This window comes from Pelobates fuscus, chromosome 1, assembly GCF_036172605.1.
Source record: "Pelobates fuscus isolate aPelFus1 chromosome 1, aPelFus1.pri, whole genome shotgun sequence".
In the NCBI taxonomy this organism is placed as follows: Eukaryota; Metazoa; Chordata; class Amphibia; order Anura; family Pelobatidae; genus Pelobates; species Pelobates fuscus.
The window spans coordinates 462,346-484,376 of record NC_086317.1 but is presented as its reverse complement, the minus strand read 5'-3'; the positions used below and the strand labels follow the sequence as shown (position 1 = coordinate 484,376).

The 22,031-nt window shown below is 44.2% G+C and overlaps 1 protein-coding gene across 1 annotated transcript in view; it reads right to left on the bottom strand.

Annotated features, from left to right (window-relative positions):
* Positions 1-22,031, bottom strand: part of VPS28 (VPS28 subunit of ESCRT-I) — a 66,919-nt gene that overhangs the window by 22,341 nt on the left and 22,547 nt on the right. Inside the window, exon 2 of the mRNA XM_063445496.1 lies at positions 21,323-21,365. Coding sequence (XP_063301566.1) covers positions 21,323-21,359 — 37 coding nt within the window. The 5' untranslated portion in view covers positions 21,360-21,365. The remainder of the gene's footprint in view (positions 1-21,322; positions 21,366-22,031) is intronic.

The following is a 22,031-nucleotide window of genomic DNA, read 5'->3' as shown; positions in this document are numbered from 1 at the left end:
TTCTCCTGTAAGTTCAGGTCTAGAGGTAGCCACTGTAGGTGCCTCTTCCCGTATTACCCCACCAGTACGTTATGGCGGTTCCCCTGAGAAGTGTCGTGGTTTTTTAAACCAGATCAGCATCCACTTCGAATTACAACCCCGCTCCTATCCTACAGATAGAGCGAAGGTTGGATTTATTATTACCTTACTCATTGAGAAAGCTCTGAGATGGGCCAATCCTTTATGGGAGAATGATAATCCGTTAGTCTATAATTATAATGCCTTTGTAGCTGCTTTTAGAAGAACTTTTGACCTCCCTGGTAGAAAGGTCAATGCAGCTAGATTACGGTTGCGCCTTAGACAGGAGAATCGAACACTTGTGGATTATGCACTAGAGTTCAGGTCCTTGGCGGCAGAAGTTAAGTGGAACGAACAGGCTTATATAGATGTATTTTTGAATGGGTTATCAGATGTAATCCTTGACGAGGTCGCTACTAGAGAGCTCCCTGAGAATTTGAAGGATTTAATTTCTTTTATCTCTCGCATTGATGAACGCTTAAGAGAGAGGCAGAACACTCGAGATAGGACCCGTAGACCTTCCTTTAAACTAGCTCCCTCATTTCAAAATTCTGAGACCGAAACCTTACGTTTTCCAGAGCCTATGCAGATAGGTAACACTCACCTCACAGAAGAGGAGAGACAGTACAGGAGAAGGGAGGGTTTATGTATGTACTGTGGAGTCAGAGGTCACTTACGCCTAAATTGTCCTAATCGTTCGGGAAACGCACGCACCTAAGTTTCTCTAGAGGACAGGCCTTGGGTGTTTCTATTTTGTCCTCTATTCACAATTATAAAGATCACAGGCTTCTGTTACCCGTTTCTTTAACTTGGGAGAAGGGAGTATTAAAGACCATGGCATTGATCGATTCTGGAGCTGCTGAGAGCTTTATCGACCAAGTTTTTGTTACCAAGCATGCTATCCCATCCCAGTTAAGGGAGACACCTCTGGCCGTTGAGGCCATAGATGGTAGACCGTTACTTGAGCCTGTTATTTTCCGTGAGACCATACCTGTTAACTTAACTGTTGGTATCTTACATAGAGAAGACATATCTTTATTGCTTATTTCCTCTCCTTCTATTCCCATAGTCCTGGGGTATTCTTGGTTAAAAAGACATAACCCTATCATTGATTGGGAATTAGGGGAGATAGTCTCATGGGGTCAGAGTTGTCAAGAGAGATGTTTGCGGAGGGTCTCGCCCCTTTGTCTAGCTAACACATCGGCTAATTCTTCCAACTCTACAGAGACACAAATACCGCCTCAGTACCTGGATTTAAAGGCGGTATTTGATAAAAAGAAAGCCGATACCTTACCTCCACACAGGTCCTTTGATTGCAAGATTAACCTACTCCCTGGTACCATGCCTCCCAGGGGTCATGTATACCCGTTATCTACTAAAGAGAACTCAGTTCTAGAGGAGTATATTCACGAGAATTTAGACAAGGGATTCATTAGGAGATCCTCCTCTCCTGCCGGGGCTGGATTTTTTTTTGTTAAAAAGAAGGATGGTACATTGAGACCTTGTATTGATTATCGAGGTTTGAACAAGATAACTATTAAGAATGCTTTTCCCATTCCTTTGATTACCGAACTCTTTGATCGTTTAAAGGGTTCTAAAATTTTCACCAAGTTAGATCTCAGAGGGGCATATAACTTGGTGAGAATCCAGAAGGGACACGAGTGGATGACGGCGTTCAATACTCGATATGGTCACTATGAATATACAGTAATGCCTTTTGGGTTATGTAATGCACCGGCTGTATTTCAGGATCTGATCAATGAGGTTCTTAGGGAATTTCAGCATGATTGTGTTATTGTATACCTGGATGATATACTCATACATTCTAGAGAGATTGAGACTCACCACAAACAAGTCAGAAGGGTTTTGCACAAACTTCTTCAACATGGCTTGTACTGCAAATTGGAGAAATGTAGCTTTGATCAATCCCAAGTAAACTTCCTTGGTTATGTGATTTCTGGGGAGGGATTTAAGATGGATCCGGATAAACTCCAGTCCATTCTAGATTGGCCTTTACCTAAGGGTCTCAAGGCCGTTCAGAGATTTATTGGATTCTCCAATTATTATAGGCGCTTCATTAAGGGATACTCTTCAATTATTGCACCTATTACCAATATGACCAAACAGGGGGCCGACACTAAGAATTGGTCTACTGAAGCTCTCCTTGCTTTCAAAACTCTCAAGGAGCTTTTTGCTTCTGCTCCAATTTTAGTTCACCCCGATACTACTCTGCCTTTCCTACTTGAGGTAGACGCCTCAGAGACTGGTATAGGTGCCATCCTATCTCAAAGGTTAGGTGTGGATAAACCATTACATCCATGTGGATTTTTTTCTAGAAAATTATCTGGTGCCGAGAGCAGACATGACATTGGTGACAGAGAACTACTAGCTGTTATCAAGGCTTTAAAAGAATGGAGACATTTATTGGAAGGGACATTACACCCTGTTACTATTTTAACGGACCACAAGAACTTGTCCTATATTGGAGAGGCCAAGCGATTGTCTTCCAGGCAAGCTCGTTGGTCGTTATTCCTTACCCATTTCAATTACGTTCTCACTTATAGACCTGGTTCAAAGAATTCTAAAGCCGATGCCCTATCTCGCCAATATGAACCTTCTGCTTCATCTGAACCGGTTCTGTCCTCTATAGTACCTAAAGGCAATATTATTGCTAACACAAGTCTCAAAATCCATTCTCCGTTGCTTGCCCAGATCATGAAGTCACAACATCTGGCACCTAGACAGACTCCTGAGGGAAGAAACTTTGTTCCTCCTGAACTCCAACTGGAGCTCTTACAGTGTTTCCACGAGAGTAAGGTGGCTGGTCATCCTGGCATTCGCAAGACATATTCCTTGATCTCCAAGGATTTCTGGTGGCCTTCCTTACGAAAGGATATTAAGGAGTTCATCGGAGCTTGTGAGATCTGTACCAAGACTAAACAACCTCATACATCTCCATGTGGCCTATTACACCCCTTGGACATTCCAGAGAGACCATGGTCCTTTTTGGCCATGGACTTTATTGTGGATTTGCCTGTTTCCAAGAGACAGACTGTTATTCTCACGGTGGTTGATAGATTTACTAAGATGGCTCATTTCGTGCCGTTACCTAAACTTCCGACTTCTCCTGAATTGGCAGAGATTTTCGCGAGAGAAGTTTTTCGCTTACATGGGATACCTTCTGAAATTGTCTCTGATAGAGGCTCTCAATTTGTCTCACGATTCTGGAGATCCTTCTGTTCTCAATTAGGCATCAAATTGAACTTTTCTTCTGCCTATCACCCTCAGTCTAACGGAGCTGCTGAACGTACCAATCAAAAGATTGAACAATATCTGCGCTGCTTTGTTTCCGAACACCAGGACGATTGGGTCGGTTTGATTCCTTGGGCGGAGTTCGCACACAACAATCTCGTTTGTGATTCTACTCGTTCTAGCCCCTTCTTCATGAATTATGGCTTTCATCCTTCCATTTTTCCTTCGGTCTCTTCTTCCCAAGGAGTACCATCGGTTGATGATCATGTCGCCAATCTGAAGAAGTTGTGGGATCAGACTCGTCAAATTCTCCTGCATAATTCTATGTTGTTCAAAAAACACGCTGATAAGCACAGAAGGGCGGCTCCAGTTTTTGTTCCTGGGGATAGAGTATGGCTGAGTACTAGGAACATTCGTTTAAAAGTTCCCTCTATGAAATTCGCTCCTCGCTACATTGGTCCTTACAGGGTTCTGACTCGTATCAACCCGGTTGCGTATCGCCTAGCTCTTCCACCTGCCTTACGCATCCCTAACTCCTTTCATGTTTCCTTGTTGAAACCGCTAATTTGCAACAGATTTTCCTCAACGGTTTCTTCACCTCGTTCTGTCCAGGTGGAGGGTCAGGAGGAGTACGAGGTCGACTCCATTATCGATTCCCGATTCTCTCGGGGGAGGCTACAATATCTGGTCAACTGTAAGGGATATGGTCCTGAGGAGAGGAGTTGGGTACCTCAAGAGGATGTTCATGCCCCTCGCCTCCGCAGGGCGTTTCACTCCCGCTTCCCATCTCGCCCCGGTTCCTTCCGCCCGGTGGGCGTATCTGAGAGGGGGGGTACTGTCAGGGTACCTGAAGTCTCTACCTCTGAGAGAGGTAGAGACTTAGACGTTTATCCGTCCAGACGAGCCGTTTCCTCCGTTCCTCGCGGTCCATCCGGTCACTTAAACGCTGGCCGCGAGGGATCCACTTCCTTTTCTAACATGACGCTCGGTACTCGACGTCATGACGCCAATCCCGAGCGACCTGTCACTCAATTGTCTGATATCTAATCAGCACTCGTCGGAGGCGTGTCTACTCTCCGGAGCCAGGGTATTTAAGCTTGCTTCTCTCATCAGCTCATTGCCCTGTCGTGGTTCTAGCCTGTCTAGTCACTCAGTGCTCTGGTATTCTAGTTTTCTCTTTGGTTTTGACCCGGCTTGTTGTACTACCCTGCTTATCACTGTTACCCCTTTGACCCGGCTGGTCTCTCGCTTACCTGTCTTCTCGTTCCCTCGACCTCGGCTTGTCTCTGACCATTCTCTATTATTCTCTGTACGGCCATTCTAAGGTCCGGTATACGTACCTTTCTACTGTTTGTACTCTGCGTGTTGGATCCCTGTCCCGATCCTTACATTTAGTTATGGTGCCAGGAGTGCCCTGATCCCAACTCCCCCTTGTAAGGAGTAAAATGGTTTAAGAACAATTAGAATTCTTTAAGGGAACCTGCCATAAAACCTGCCAAAAAAAATCTAACAAATGCATAGATTTGGAGAAAACTATTTTAAAAAAATTAAAATTCTATGACAATCGTGGTTCAGCACCTTTTGGAGGGGTCGAATATGAGGTTTGAACTGGATACAGAAAGGAAATTGGGTGGGAAGAGAAAACATTTATACATTTGTCAAATACTGTAGTCATGCAGTTCATTCTTCATGTTGAAGATCGTTCAAGTTTATCTCCCATTGCGTCCCCTCTGCTCTGCCCCAGGGAGAGGCTTACCTCTACTAGACTTTAGAGGCCAGCTATTCTGCCTTATATTCTCCTGTGGGGAGTCTCCCTTCCATCCTATCTGCTGAGGTCTTTTAATTGCGATAGGGCTGGGGACTGTCAATATGTTGTCTATTAGATTGGGTGGGGGAAAGGGGGAAGAAGGGTGGAAAAAAAGGGGAAAAAGTATCTGTGGTTCAGTTCATATAGGTGCTAGCCATGTTGCAACTATTGGAAATAGCGAGTGTTCTCTCTCCCTCTGCCAGCTAAGGGGCTGATGAATCGTGCTGATGCTCCTGGATCGGTCTCTGTGCCCGGTTTGCTGCTGCTAGGAGGCTTTCGACAGGCTGCTCTGATCATACTCTGTATTCTGTCTGGGAGTCATGAGCTTTCGTTTCCCTATGACGTGACCTCTAGGTGTTTGTGAGTTGTTTATATATAGGGTGTCGGTGCGATTGCTCGCTAGTGTGTCGATGCAGGTGTAGTGAATCAAGGCTGAGGGCCAGGGCCCTGGCGGTTTCATGTAAGGGTCGTGCGGTATTCTTCCCACTGTTTCCGTGCCCCTAAGGCGTGATTTTTGTGAGTCAATAATTTTTGGGACATTGCTTCATAATCAAAGTTTGTTGTGACCTGCCGTATCAAGGCTTGCGTGGTAGGGGCCCCAGTAGACTTCCATTCCAGTGCTATTGTTGTCAGTGACTAGATCATGTGGAAGATCAGTATCCCTGTCTCTCTGCCAAATTGTTCCAATGTTAAGAATAAGAGACCCAGCTCCGGTAGGAGTGCAAACTGTGTGTCTAGGGTTGTGGAGAGGAGCTCCTCTACGGTTTCCCAATAGATTTGGATACGTGGACATCTCCACCATATGTGGAACATCATCCCCCGGTCCGTGTGGCACCTCCAGCATCTAGCGGAGGTGTTGGGGTAGATTTTTGCCAGCCTGTCTGGCACCATATACCATCTATATTGTAGTTTTCGCATTTGTTCCAGGTGTTCTACGGTTTTGCCTCTGTGTGCTATGTAGGCCTTGCGCCAGTCATCAGTGGTGTATGTGGTATGTAGGTCTGCGTGCCACGTTAGGACATGTTTGTCCATTGTATCCCCAATCTCTGCATTAAGCATTTGGTAGGTTAGGGAAATGGTTTTTCAGGGTTGTTTTTGGCTATGCATATTTCTTCATATTGCTGGGTACCTCCGCAAAGGATCGCTTCCTAGCTGGAACCAGGGAAAACCTCAGCACTTCTACCCCAGTCGCCGTTGCTTAACTGGGGTTCTCCTGAAAGCTCTTCGTCCTGGAACAGGACAGGGGGCTAGCTCTATTCCCTCTCAGGGATTGGGAGCTCTAATCCTTACAAAGGACTTTCCTGGCTGAATCCTTCACGAGCTGGAACAAGGTGCTGAGCAGTGATTAGCCCTTTCCCTCCCAGTAACTAGACGAAACATAGTTCTGGGAGTACAACTGATTTTAATGAGCCAAACTCTGCCTTTTATGCACAGACCCCAGCAGGGGGTTGTTGGGGGAAAAAATATATATATATATATCTGTTTAATATGTGCTTGATCAAGTCTGTGTGTATGGGAGGTCAAGAATTATCTTCAAAGGGAGTTTCTGTTTAGATAGTTGGAAAGATACAGCACCTGAAAGACACCGATCATATTTACATATCAACTGGTCTTCAAAGGAGTCTCTATCTAGGAAATCACACCTTAGGTTAGAGGCAAAGGGATGGCTGGGAGAGTTAACACTTAAATAAAATAACAGGATAGACAACACTTTGGGCCTTGGGAAAGTAAATCACATTTTACATATCAATTGAGCTGAGGAGTTTGCCATTTACAACATGGGAACCAATTCCTTTAAAAATAGAAGATACTGACATCACATTAGATTAGGTTTGGTAAGACACACATGCTGCACATAACATCTCACAGCACACACACAATGTAGCCGATATTATTAGATAGATGGAATGTATGAGTGTTATGAATGTATTGAAACTCTGTAATACTATAACTCTGTAACATTCTTCTTCTGTAATATTTAATTGGGCAGATTCTAAGTAAAGATTTCTCTCTGGTAAGAACTATGGTGTTGGCTGTTTATTTGTAATATCGGATAGAATACCTTAGTAGTGCTAGTCATATATTTATCTGGACAAGGGGATAAAGATATATGTTAGTTCTTGGAAGAGGTGATACAGGGATATTACATTCACTATTAATACACAACGCAGAGTGGATTTCTCTCAAAAGGATACCAATTGGAAGTATTGGTGGTGAGAGAAGGATTATACAATAGGGGTCTCCAAACAATACAATACAAGCCCCTCCCAAGAATGTATGTGCATGGGAGATAATGGAGTTAAAGACCGGTAAGTTAATTATCTCCCAGAAACAGAGAGACAAACATAAAAGTACAACAGAACATAACCCCACATGTCCTACATCGCCCTGATCGGAGCACCCAAGTTGTCCAAATAGCACTTTGATCCATGCAGTGTGGGGGAAACTCCACCGGGGCAAAGTTCTGACTGGTCGCACACGTTGTTCTAGCCCAAATATTTCCAGAGTGTTTGATGCTTTTGCCGGTCAACTTTCGGGACCTCCTGCGGCCCAAATACGGTGTGCCCCACTCTCTGCATTAAGCATTTGGTAGGTTAGGGAAATGGTTTTTCAGGGTTGTTTTTGGCTATGCATATTTCTTCATATTGCTGGGTACCTCCGCAAAGGATCGCTTCCTAGCTGGAACCAGGGAAAACCTCAGCACTTCTACCCCAGTCGCCGTTGCTTAACTGGGGTTCTCCTGAAAGCTCTTCGTCCTGGAAGTTAAGACCGGTAAGTTAATTATCTCATGGAGCGGTTGTTCCCCTTAGTCTCAGGCAGCTTCCCTCCAAAAAGCGATCTCCTGGAGGGTTGAAAAAGTGGTTCAAACCCCCGGACCAAGCTCTCCGGGAACTGTAAGATCACCAAGCCAAAATTTGTTCGTGGCAAAGTCCCGCTGAGGACCGTTCATGGATTTGTTTAAGTGAACGGCTGCCAGGGAGCTAGCATTCAGTACCAATTAGTACCAATTATTCAGTTCGAATTAAGGGAAAGTGCCCAACCAGGGACACCGAAGGAAAACTGCTAATGGCAGCTGGGCAGGGTAACTCCCCAATGGAGTCTCTGATCTGGACCATAGTCAGTGGGCAGGTGGCCAGCTTCCACACTCCTCCAGGAGTTTGTGACAAAATCCCATAGAAAAAAAAAGAAAGGGTCACAGCTTGCAACTAAGCCAGTGTCATGATGGAGGTTTTCCCTGCTTAGGGAACCATCAACGTAGAGCAGAGGAAGAGCGCGAGCAAACCGGAGGTGGGTGTCAAAGAAGTTTAACACCTACCTCTTTAAGGAGGTCTTGGCTGGGGAGTGGAGAGACAGGTAAGTGGTGACAGTTTCCCTTCAACTGTGTCCACCGGGCATAGCTCCTAAGCAGGAGTGTTTGTTAACTCTCGAGCCAAGTCCTGATCTGATCACTCAACCAAAAGCAAGTTAATCGTAGCAATCCACAACTCTTTATCCTGTAACTGGGCTCCTCCATCTTAGCTTCCTGACAGGCATTGTTATATGCTCTTGTAGCAGACTTGTTCCCCTCTCCGTTCAGTTGTCCCTTGTTAGTTTCCCGAATAACTCTCGTTTCCCCTTTTACACCCCCCAAACACAGACTACTACCTGGCTTGTAAACTTCAACACATTAATTAGCCCAAGTACTTAAGGTGGGTTTGGCATATAGTCAAACCTTAAGTGGAGCGCTATGGGCGTTGAGGGGTTGTCTTATAAAATCTTGCTTGAATCGTATGCGTCAAGTACAGATATGAAAGATATAAAAAATACACAATGTAGTGCAGATTGTCAAACACTGTGTGAATTAAGTGAGGTAAGGAATTGGTCACTCACATTTTAAAGAGCCTGTATTTTTGGCTCTGTAAAGAAGACTGGTGTGCTTTTAGGGCAGCATCCCACCACTATTTCTTGCTGGAATTTTTCCTCCGGAAAGATAAAAACAATCAAGACATCTAATGTGTAGTATAGTTGTAGAGGTATTATAGATAAATATGAATAGGTATTGAGCTCACCTTTTTCAGAGCCTTAAGGTCCTGGCTCTGAGGGTGGTATGCGTTGTGCCACTCTAGGGGGGTATGGCACTTCCCCCAATGAAGGTACCTGAGGCTTCAATGGACTTAGTATAAAATCTAATTAATACATACGGTATTTAAAACGAATAATATAAACTTAGTATTTAAAATCTGAAGTCCTGATAGCCAATACATGTTTCACTCCTCCTGGCGCTTCCTCAGTCAGCTGTAGCTTGATCCTCTGTACCTTCTGCCTTTTAAATGTCTCTTGGGCCTCCCTTGAGTTCACATTTGGAGTTCAATTTTCTAATTAACCAATCCTTTGTGTCCTTAGTTCCACCTATAATTATAATCACCTGTATTTCCCTTATTTTGATTGGTGAATGGGGGGGGGGTCATCATATGATTTAAAATTCCATTGGTATTTTAATGGTTGGCGGAAATGTCCGCCGGGTGTCTTGTGGTTGGCGGAAGTGACGTCACTACTTATGGCGTCTACGTCCGCTTTCGTATATATACACACACACCTCATTTTGTTATAACCCACCTCCCTCAAGGACGCAGTTTGCGTCCATTTCTGTGTAGGGGGAGGTCCGCGATTGGATCCGACGTGGGGACGTGAATTGTCCCGTCCCAGCTTCTGTTCGGATCCATCGCGCATTTGCGGACATTACCCGGAGTTTTGTGAATCCATTTTGGAAGTGGGAACAAATAAGGGAAACAGCAGTGTGACAAGACCAATCTCGCTACACTGCATTGGAGGAGCCTGGTTGTCCACCTGTTGCCTCTGGACTATGGCCCCATGTCTAAAAGTATTCCTTTTCGCCTGCAGAAAAGGCTTGTTCGTGCCTTTCTGCCCGGCGGTCGGTAGATTCAATCTACCGACCTAATGCACGAATGACAGGACCACCTGAGAGCTAGAGTGTGTCAGCAATTTACCTCCCAGAAGCTGTGGTTAACTGCAGCTTAATTGACGAATGCTGTGTGGCCTTTGTTCGTTTACCGAACACGTGGCGGTCGGCCATTTTAAAGTCCCGAACGTCCAGCGGTGTTTGACGGAAAACTTACGGAACTGAAAACGGACACTATGTGGCACGAGCACCGCTGAAGCCGCCGACCTCCCTTCTCGTTCGGCAGTAAACTCACGAACGTCCCTGTGTTCGGTACTTTTGTCATGAAAAGCCATACCCCAGATAGCCATCCCGTGGAGTCTATTCGTATGGAGAACAGACTATGTGAACACTTTGACTCCACGGCGATTGAACTGTATGCATAGGATCGGAGCGCTATTCGGTAGTTTTGTGCGCTCAGATCCCAGCTATCTGGGCACACGTTAAATGCCTGTATTATGGTATAATATTGTAAAGTTATGTATTTTTATGCATTTTGTCATTGTCACTTAAAATGGCGTTTAGGCTCTGTCCAGGGAGATAATTGAATTACTTCACAATTATCTCCCGGGCAGAGTATAACTCTGTGATTGGTTGTTACAATGTCCTTGTCACAGTCTCCCATTTGGTCCCCTAGGTGAGTGTCCACCAGGTGGGAGACCTGCATAAATACCAGGCAGGTAGCCCACATTAAAGCAGATCACCTACTGACCTTCAACACGGAGATTTGTCTCGTTTTTGGGGTAATTAATTTGTATGGTTTGACTATTGGCTGGTTCGGGAGTGCAAACCAATTTGTATGGTTTTTCCCGTTCGTATATTTGATAGGCTTCATATGGTTCCGGTTTGGGAGTTTGGGAAATTCATGTGTTTCTCAGTTCGGGAGATCGGTGTTCTACAATAGCTGCCTGTATCTCTGGAAGGGAAGATCTCCTAAACAGCGGTTTGCCCCTTTTATGCCTGGGGGTGCCGTTACAAGCAGGTTTTATAGAAATGTCAAGAGAAATAAATGAGATAAGTTAACTATGAAATGTTTGTTTATATTATATATTGTGTCTCTCTAGTTATATTTAGAAATGCCCTATATTTTGGTGTGCTTTTCTACTTATATATTATACGTTTTATCTGTATATGATATCAATTCTTATTCAATTTTATCTTTTATTTGGTTTAAAATGTATTAGAATTGATTTTATTAAAAATCATGATCTTAAGGATTCACTTAAAAAAGAAGGGTAAAAATAAAAAAAAAAGGTTTTTTTTCTAGTTTTAAAATGGTATTAGTGACAAAGTTTAAAATCCACATTGAGACCTTTGAGAGCCACTTCATTTCGGCCCAAATTTTTTATTAAGTCTCCTCCATGCCAATTTTGTGTCACCTTTTGGATGCCCATAAATTGGATGTGGCTTGGGTCCTTGTTATGTTTAATTTTAAAATGTGACACGCTGTGACCTTCATACCTTTAATATTTCTAATGTGTTCTATTCTCGTATGAAGATTACTTTTTGAGCGGCCTACATATTTTAGGCCGCAGGGACATTCCATTAGATCAGGGTTTCCCCAATTAATTTTCCCCTTGGAATCCTTTGACATGGTATAGCAAAACTTTGGAACACCAAAAAAAAAAAAAAAAAAAAAGGGTGCCATAGAGCAGCGCAGCGGAAACCTTTCAATGAGCCGAGTGCAATGTTCTCTTTTGCTGGCAAGTTCTTTTTATATCTGGTTTAATTGTTGACAATTGTATTTGCATGTTTGCAGTGGCGTCAAGTTGATTTCGATACTTTGTTTTTGTTGCAGAGTAAAGAGAGAATCCAGTTTCACATAAGTATGTGCTAGCGAATGGCAACAGAACTTTGATTGCCCGCTTGGACAATTCTGGGTATTCTTCGTGTAAATCACCCCAAAAAGCAACAAGAGAAACTTCTTTACATTTTTGGCTTAGTTGACTATCAGAAGTTCTATCGATCAGATTCTCAAAATCTACATCAGAAAAATAGGCTGACTTGTCTTTTATGAATGGATTTCGAACCCAGCCATTATGGTTTTCATTCAAGAATGGAAAATACAGATTAATCGATGTGATTAAATGGCGAAGATGATCTACAATTTCATTGCAAATTTCATCTTCAAGTTCAATTTCTGATTCAAGAAAATCCTCAAGTGTTGGCAAAGAGTTCAAATTATTTTGCTCAACAGATGAGGTCCAAAACTGCAGCTGTAACGGACCGTTTCACTTACAAGAGGATAAAACCCAGTTTAGGCGATATCCCCCTTTCCAGATGCACAGGCAGCTACTGCAAACACCATTCTCCCGACTGGAACCACACGAACACTGGAACAGCTGAACAAGAAAAGCAGACATCGGCTTACACTCTTGGCAGTCAGCATACAATCCCATTCCCCCAAAGAACGAGACGACACATCGCTTTGAGGGTTAAGCAAGAACTCTAGACTGGGACACCCAGTCTGGCTTTTATTTCCAACTCACACATACAGGCCACACCCAGGGGGAGGCATAAAAGAACCAATGACATAGATGTTACCTCCCACACATCCCCTCCCCTTAGTGTGACACATAATCCCATTATGCATACAGAGTAAAATATACTTTTACACAACTTTCATAACTTTAAAACCATACATCACATTCACATAAAAATACATATCCACAATCAATCCATTCAGGGGAACAACATATTAAAAAATGGCATGAATCCGACCAGGGGTTTAAAAGTTACTAAAAGTATCTTTTGGGCCCTGGCTTGCAGCATGGCACAATCTGGCCCAAACAGAAGTAAAACATCCCCCACAATGCATCCCGGCTTCCTCCCTTCTGCCCTGGAGTTTATTGGAGAAGTAATCCAATTATCTAGGACTAGAGTCAGACTCCATTAACCACATGGTTGCAAAAAGACAGTAAAAGACATAAAATTACATACTGATACATTTAACACATAAAACACACATTTCTACATATCCCCAGTTTAACTGAACACATAAATACCTACATAATATTTAAGACAGTATTACTGTGATATGTTACCAAGTCTTAAAGGGACATTAGTCCCAAAAGTCCCAATATGTCCATCGCTGATTTTAAAGGGCCAGTAGCAGCAATATAAATTATTACATGCCCAAATATAGTGTTTATAGAGCAATATGTCCATGGGCCGTAGTCGCAGGGCAGGAGGCTAGCAGCCAGGCCTCTCCAGTTCACAGTGGCGAAGCTGGTTTCGCCACAGCAGCTTACGAGACAGTGAAAATATTTTCTCTTGCATTAAAAATATTAGTGTTTTTTCCTTGGAGTGATAAACATACGTCATTTAATTTTGTGAATATGTCTGCAAGATATGCTACTTTGGATAACCACAGAGTGTTTGTTAATCCAGATTTATGATACTGGAAATACGCAAAGAACTCTTGAACCAATTCAAAACATTCTAACAAGGGCTTTACCTCGTGATAGCCAACGGACGTCTGAATGCAAAAGCAGAGCAGAGTGGGGACTACCCATAGCTTCACATATTATTTTAAATAGTCGTGATGTTCTCACCAGTGGGATGAGTTTTCAAAGTTTCACACAGAAGCAAGTCTTCAATCTGTTTGTCAAAATTATATCTAACAAAAACCAACAAAACTGAAAGTCCTGCAACATCTGTGGACTCGTCTAATTGCAGTGAGTACCCGTCACATTGATACAGTCGAGAAATTAGCTCAGTATGGATGCCATCAGCAAGATCATGAATACGGCGCACAACTGTGTTGTTGGAAAGTGGCTAAGCTTCCATTTTTTTACTCAACTTCTTACTTAAAATACATGACACGATTTCTTTTGCACATGGTTTGGTGATTCCTCAATTGTGTGCTTCTCCTGCAAGTGCTGTGCGGCAACTCACTCTGTAAGAAGCCTCTGTGGCTTTTTCATTAGCGGGTTGACATTTTTTGCTCATAAATAGTTTACTCTTCTGATACTCATTTAGCTTTCGCTTAAAAAGGCAATGTCTTTATCTTTGTACGCTGCGTGGTTTTGCTCAAAGTGACGATGTAATCTAGCAGGTGCTAACGAACGGTTTGGCAATATTTTATTGCAAAGTACGCATCGTGCTTCAGGAAAATCTTCATTTCTGGCACTTGTGAATCCAAATGACAAGAAGCTATCATCATATTTTATTTTCTTTGTTTGAGAAGAAGATTGGCCAGCATTGCGTGCTTTTCTTTTTTTATTGACTTGTCACTTGTCTCTGCTATTTGAGGAACAGTAGGTACAAACCATTTCGGGCGTGTTTTCTGGATTTTTACTTGTATCTTCTTTCTCCGTTTCTATAAGTGCCGAACAGGTAGAAGTAGTAGTAATTTTTCTCTTAAGAGTTCCCTGCTTTAACCAGCTTTCCAAATTCATGGTAGTTTATTGGTTTAAAAAAAAATGTGATAGTGCTCTTAGAAAGAACTGAACTTATGCAGGATTTTTGAGTTAAATGTGGAGCAAAAAGATTTGAAACACTTTCAAAAATACAGTTACCGTATATACTCGAGTATAAGCCGAGTTTTTCAGCACATTTTTTGTGCTGAAAAACCCCAACTCTGCTTATACTCGAGTCAGAGTCTGTATTATGGCAATTTGCATTGCCACAATACAGACTGGGGCTGTGGGGGCTGCAGAGAGATGTTACTTACCTTTCCTGCAGCTCCCTCCTCCTCCGCCGGTCCGTTCAGCTCTTCTGTCAGCTCACAGTGTAAATCTCGCGAGAGCCGCGGCTCTCGCGAGATTTACACTGGGAGCTGACCGAGGTGCTGAACGGACCGGCGGAGGAGGAGAGAGCTGACAGGAGCTGCAGGAAAGGTAAGTAACAACTCTCTGCAGCCCCCACAGCCCCCTCCTACACAGTGCCCATCCACTGGACCACCAGGGAAGGAGAGCCCCCCTCCCTGGCCAGCTAGCAAGCAGGGAGGGGGGACAAAAAAAATTTATATATATTAATAATAAGAAAAATAAAAAAATAATAAAATAAAAAATAATAAAATAAAAAATAATAATAAAATAAAAATAATAATAATAAAAAAAATGTAATGAAACAAAAAAAAATATTAAAATAATAATTAAAAAATAAAAATGCCCACCCCCCACCAAGGCTCTGCATCACACTCTGCATTACACACTCATACACACACACTGCACTCATACACACAGCATTCTCATACACACACACTGCATTCTCATACACACACACTGCATTCTCATACACACACACACTGCATTCTCATACACACACACTGCATTCTCATACACACACACACTGCATTCTCATACACACACACACTGCATTCTCATACACACTGCATTCATTATATACACACACTGTAAATAAATATTCAATTAATATAATTTTTTTAGGATCTAATTTTATTTAGAAATTTACCAGCAGCTGCTGCATTTCCCACCCTAGTCTTATACTCGAGTCAATACGTTTTCTCAGTTTTTTGGGGTAAAATTAGGGGCCTCGGCTTATATTCGGGTCGGCTTATACTCGAGTATATACGGTAACAATTTTTGGCCCCTAACAGAATTTCTCAATGCCCCTGACAGAGCCTTTCAATGCCCCTTACACTCCTTACAGAGCCTTTCAATGCCCCTTACACTCCTTACAGAGCCTTTCGATGCCCCTTACAGAGCCTTTCGATGCCCCTTACACTCCTTACAGAGCCTTTCGATGCCCCATATACTCCTTACAGAGCCCTTTGATGCCCCTTACACTCCTTACAGAGCCCTTTGATGCCCCTTACACTCCTTACAGAGCCCTTTGATGCCCCTTACACTCCTTACAGAGCCCTTTGATGCCCCTTACACTCCTTACAGAGCCTTTTGATGTCCCTAGCAGAGAATTGCAATGCCCCTGACAGTATTTCAATGTCCCTTACACTCCCTTACAGAGCCTTTCAATGTCCCTTACACTCCCTTACAGAGCCTTTCAATGTCCCTTACACTCCCTTACAGAGCCTTTCAATGTCCCTTACAGAGCCTTTCAATGTCCCTTACACTCCTTACAGAGCCTTTCAATGTCCCTAGCAGAGAATTTCAATGCCCCTGACAGTCTTTCAATGCCTCTGACATAGTCCTTCAGGGTCCCTGCCTAACAGAGCTTTATATCTGGCAATAACAGAGCTTTAACTAACAGATCCACTCTCTATCACTCCTCTACCACGAGTGATAGAAAATGGCTGACTGCTGGGCGGGCTCTCTCATGGACGAGCCAAGTCCCTAAGTGGCTGGCTGATGGCAGGGTGGCCTCTGACGGCAACGCGTTCTTACGGCAAGGCGGGCTTACGATCGTGCGTGATCTCTTCTGCTTCCGACCTTCCGAGAACAGCAGGTAGTGGCGGCCTTCTTGGATGTGGCAAAACGCAGCGGAACCCCAATTTTGATATATCCCTAAGGGTTCCGCGGAACACCAATTGGGAAACGCTGCATTAGATAAACCACACTTACTGAATGACAGGTTATTAAATCTTCAATTCTGTACTCTTCATCTTGTTTTGAGTTATTACATTTTGTAATATGTCTTATTTTTTACAGGCTAAACAAATCCCACATCCAAAGAAACCGGTTTCTTCTTTATGTAGTTTTTAGTTAACAATTGCTGAATTATTTTTGGTTTGTCTGGTAAAAGGTTTAATAATTGTGGATCTGGTTTTAAAATTGACCAATGTTTATTGAATATTCTCTCGATTCCCCTGTTACACACAATAAGGATGTCATTTTCTTGCGTTTTGTTTAATAATGTTTTTTTCTTTTAAAAGCGGGTTTCTGTTTATTTGTGTTTGTTGGTAGACTTTATCTAAATCTGTCTCTTAATATCCTTTTTCTATTAAATCTGCCTTTAATTTACTAGCCGGTTCTTTAAACTTATCGTCTTCTGTACAATTTCTTCTAATTCGAAGAAACCCCCCTCACTTTTCCTAATGCTAACAAAGGTTTTTGGATGTGGGATTTGTTTAGAAGCACTCTTTAATGGGGTGTAGTTAAGGACTGCTTTCTAGCCAGCATGTAGGGATCAGCTTTTCCTTAGGTTTTTTTTCTCTCTTGATTTTTCATTTAGTAGCTTTCAGCCTTCATTTTAGTCATTTTTTCAGATAGTGACTTTGAAGTCGATTTATTTTGAGTATGTTTCTATGAAGGCTTAGCTGCAGGGGCGGACTGACCGGTCGGGCACTTCGGGCATGGTCCGAGGGCCCAGCCGGGAGGGGGGCCCGCCATCAGGGGGCCCGGCCGCCCCTTTAAATGCTGCAGCCGCCTGAGCGCTCTCTTAAGAGCGCTCAGGCGGCTGCAGCTTCTCACCTCCCCTCCCCGTAGCGTGGCCGAGCTGCTCTGCGTCCGCGGTGCCGGCCGGATTGATAGGAAGGTGCACACACACTGAGTGTGCACCTTCCTGTCAGTCCGGCCGGGTACAGGAAGAGCAGCTCGGCCACGCTACGGGGAGGGGGTTAAAAAAGAGAGAGGGAGGGAGGGTTGAGAGGGAGGGAGGGGGGGGGGTTGAGAGGGAGGGAGGGGGGGTTAAAAGAGAGAGGGAGGGGGGGGTTGAGAGAGGGAGGGGGGGTTAAAAGAGAGAGGGAGGGGGGGTTAAAAGAGAGAGGAGGGGGGGTTAAAAGAGAGAGGAGGGGGGTTAAAAGAGAGAGGAGGGGGGTTAAAAGAGGGAGGGGGGGTTAAAAGAGAGAGGAGGGGGGGTTAAAAGAGAGGGGGGGGTTAAAAGAGAGAGGAGGGGGGGTTAAAAGAGAGAGGAGGGGGGGTTAAAAGAGAGAGGAGGGGGGGTTAAAAGAGAGAGGAGGGGGGGTTAAAACAGAGAGGAGGGGGGTTTAAAAGAGAGAGGGAGGGGGGTTTAAAAGAGAGAGGGAGGGGGGTTTAAAAGAGGGAGGGAGGGGGGTTTAAAAGAGGGAGGGGGTTTAAAAGAGGGAGGGGGTTAAAAGAGAGGGAGGGGGGTTAAAAGAGAGGGAGGGGGGTTAAAAGAGAGAGGGGGAGGTTAAAAGAGAGAGGGAGGGGAGGTTAAAAGAGAGAGGGAGGGGAGGTTAAAAGAGAGAGGGAGGGTGGTTAAAAGAGAGAGGGAGGGGGGTAAAAAGAGAGAGGGGAGTAGGGGGGGTAAAAAGAGAGAGGGAGGGGGGTAAGAAGAGAGAGAGGGGGTAAGAAGAGAGAGAGGGGGTAAGAAGAGAGAGAGGGGGTAAGAAGAGAGGAGGGGGAGTAAGAAGGGAGGGGGGAGTAAGAAGGGGGTAAGAAGAGGGGGAGGGGGGAGTAAAAGAGGAAGGGGGGAGTAAGAAGAGGGGGAGGGGAGAGTAAGAAGAGGGGGAGGGGGGTAAGAAGAGGGGAGAGTAAGAAGAGAGGGGGGGAGTAAAGGGGGTAAGAAGAGGGGAGGGGGGAGTAAAAAGAGGAAGGGGGAGTAAGAAGAGGGGGGAGGGGGGTAAGAAGAGCGGGGAGGGGGTAAGAAGAGGGGGAGGGGGTAAGAAGAGGGGGGAGTAAGAAGAGGGAGGAGTAAGAAGAGGTGGGAGTAAGAAGAGGGGGAGGGGGGGTAAGAAGAGCGGGGAGGGGGGGTAAGAAGAGCGGGGAGGGGGGTAAGAAGAGCGGGGAGGGGGTAAGAAGAGGGGAGAGTAAGAAGGGGGAGTAAGAAGAGGGGGAGGGGGGAGTAAGAAGAGGGGGAGAGTAAGAAGAGAGTGGGAGTAAGAAGAGAGTGGGAGTAAGAAGGGGGTAAGAAGAGGGGGAGGGGGGAGTAAGAGGAGGGCAATTGCCCCCTCCCCTGTCCGCAGGCACCGTGCGGGCAGCCGGCAGGGGAGGGAGGAAGAGAGGACCCGGGAGCTCAGCCTGCAGCTCCTCTGGGTCCTTCTTGAGCGAGCACAGATCGTTGCCGCGGTTACCACGGCAACTTTACGGCTCTTGCGAGAGTAAACTCTAGCCCTGGAGCTACGGGCTAGAGTTCACTCTCAACACTGTGACCACCAGGGATTTCTGGTTGTCGCAGTGGTGAGAGTGAACTCTAGCCCCATAAACACACTGCCCCCCACACACCATACACATTCACACACTGCCCCCCATACACACACACACTGCCCCCACACACACCATACACATTTACACACATTGCCTCACACACACACACATACACTGCCCACCCACACACACACAGCCCCCCATACTAACATTGCCACACACATACACAGCCCCCTCGTACACACATTGCCCCACAGGAAACAGAAACATTGCCCCAGCAGGGACACAGAGATGGCCTCTGTTAGAAAGACCCCCTTCCAAGCCTATTAGACTCCATTGTAGTCTCTAATAGGGCCTGGAGGGGATTCTTTCTAACACACTCTCTAAAGGACACTGACATAGCCTCTGCTAGAAAGACCCCCCTCCATGGCCCATTAGCCCTCAATTGTAGTCTCTACTGGGGCCTTGAAGGGATTATTGCACTTTTGTTCCTTGTGTCTAAAGATTGTGTAGGGTGTGGCTGGAGGCAGTGCATGGAGGCGGGACATGGGTGGCGCTTGCTGCGGAGTATGGGTGGGGCCTGTAAGGGGGCCCTTGATTTATTTTGCCCGGGGGCCCTGAGGGTTCTCAGTCCGCCCCTGCTTAGCTGCTATTTTCCCCTTCAGTGACTATTTCCCCAGGATTCCTTTCAGGTGGGGGGTCATTGATTTCAAATTGTTGTTGTTAGACTTCAAAAAGTTTCATCCCACTCCGCCCCCTACAATCAGTTGGTTAACCCGTTAGTAAATATATCCTATGGCAGACATTGGCAACCTTCGGCACTCCAGATGTTTTGGACTACACCTCCCATGATGCTTTGCCAGCATTATGGGTGTAAGAGCATTATGGAGGTGTAGTCCAAAACATCTGAAGGTTGCATATCCCTGTCCTAGGGATTCCTATGAGGTGGGGGGGAGGGGGTTACGGATTTCAATATATTGTCGTCTAATTTCGTAGGTCCTATAGTGCTTAGCCATTCTAATCGTTGGTTAACCCTTTGTGAACAATATGTTTTTCGCTCACCATAACCATTTAGGCAAGAGCGACTAGGATCTACTTCTCTTTCGTTCCTCCTACTTTTATTCTGATAGTTGGTTTACCATTTATGAACAATACATAGTGAGTATTTCCCGAGGAGTCCTTTCAGGTGGGGGGGTTATTGAGTTGGTTAACCCTTTGTGAGTAAAATCTATTCTAAGGATTCCTCTTAGGTGGGGGCTTACTGATTTAAATCTATTGTCGCTTTATTTCATAGGTTCTATAGTGTTTAGCAATTACAATAGTTGGTTAACCCTTTGTAAACAATATGTCTTTCACTCACCATAACCACTTTAAGCAAGAGTGATTTTGATCTATTTAACTTTCGTTCCTCCTACCTCTAATTATAAAAATGTTAAGCAGAACTCCTTCTACCCCTCTTACATTGCAGAGCTTATTAGCTTCTGTTCTCTGCTCTGTGTATTTATAAGTTTCCTTCTTCCTTTTCAGTTGTAGTTTTGCTATATATTTTTAATTATTATCTAATAAACTGAATGTTTTAATCGTATTGAATAATACATAGTATCCATATAGGGGCTTCGCTGTGTCCTCTGGACTTTGTATCCATTTGACATTTTCTGTATAGAATTAATCAAATTCTTAGGGTAATCCCCTTTGAAGTCCTTTTACACACTCCAGGACCCCTCTTGGAGGCCTCTCCTTTTCTTGATATGCTCAAATTACCTTGTACCTAAAAACACTCCTGACAGAGGTTTCCCTTCAGTAAATATGACCATTATATTCAATAACATTCTTCCCTTTTTTTTTTTTTATTAATGCCAAGTATAATGGGTGTCTTGTGTCCAAGATATTTGCAGATTCTGTAATGTGATAAGATATTGATATAACCTGATAAACCAATAAACTCAGAGCTGGTTTGAAACCTCAGTACTTCATGTTGTGTCAGTCTAGTCTCTGAGCTTGCACATGTGATGCACTGAATGGAATTCCAAGTACGGACTGTAGCCGATAAGGTTAAATTTCCACCGGGGAATCTTAACCGTTTTAAATTTGACATTCACATTGACTTCCTGACAATTGTCACTTTTGTGAATAGCAGGGATAAGTAAACAGAATATGAAAAATCCGTGTGACATTTTCCCTATAAGAGGTTCCTTTAAAACTAATATATTTCAGTTTTAAAATGGCGTTCCCAGAAACACACATTATTGGGAAACGTTATCGCCAATTTACATGCAAGATACACAAGCTACAACTCACCCCCAATTCCAGCCGGCGCAGGGATTCCGTGAAACATGGCGACCTGTACAGAATAAAATAGATAATCAGGGTTATTCGCTAGACAGGGAACGCTCAGGAATTTAAAATGAATTTCAGGTCAAAATAGCCACATTTTGGACTAAAGTTTTGAAATCATTGTGGATTGTTTATGGATGGTAAGAGAGGGGCATAGAGGGAGCAATGCTCCAGCAGTAAAATAAGATTTATTAAAAGACACAGAGGCTCTTATTATGCATTTCTCTCTCTTTACTAGATATAGCAGCAAAGAGAATTAACAAATGAACAGAAACAGATTTAAATATTGCATCAACTGACGTGACAACCAATCAGTTACAGGGTAGTCTATAAATACTGCAGACAACGTTCCGAAGAACACTTCGTTGCTGCTCCTCAACAGGAACAGATGAGTATTAAATTGCTTTTCTCACCCCTCCTGGGTGGTATATTTATTCCTCATTCTCGGGTCCTCTACCAGAGGTCTGGGAGTTTGAGGGTTCTGCGCAGTACCTTAGCTGTTCCACGTGTTCGAAGCGGTTCGCTGGCATTCTAACAGCTTCGGGAGTTCGAAGTGCCGCGTCACAAACAGTGTCTTTAGCCATAGTTTATTACTGGGGCCATAGTCACAGGGCAGGAGGATGGCAAACAGGCTCCTCCAAAAGCCAGTGGTGAGGTTACTTTCGCCACAAAT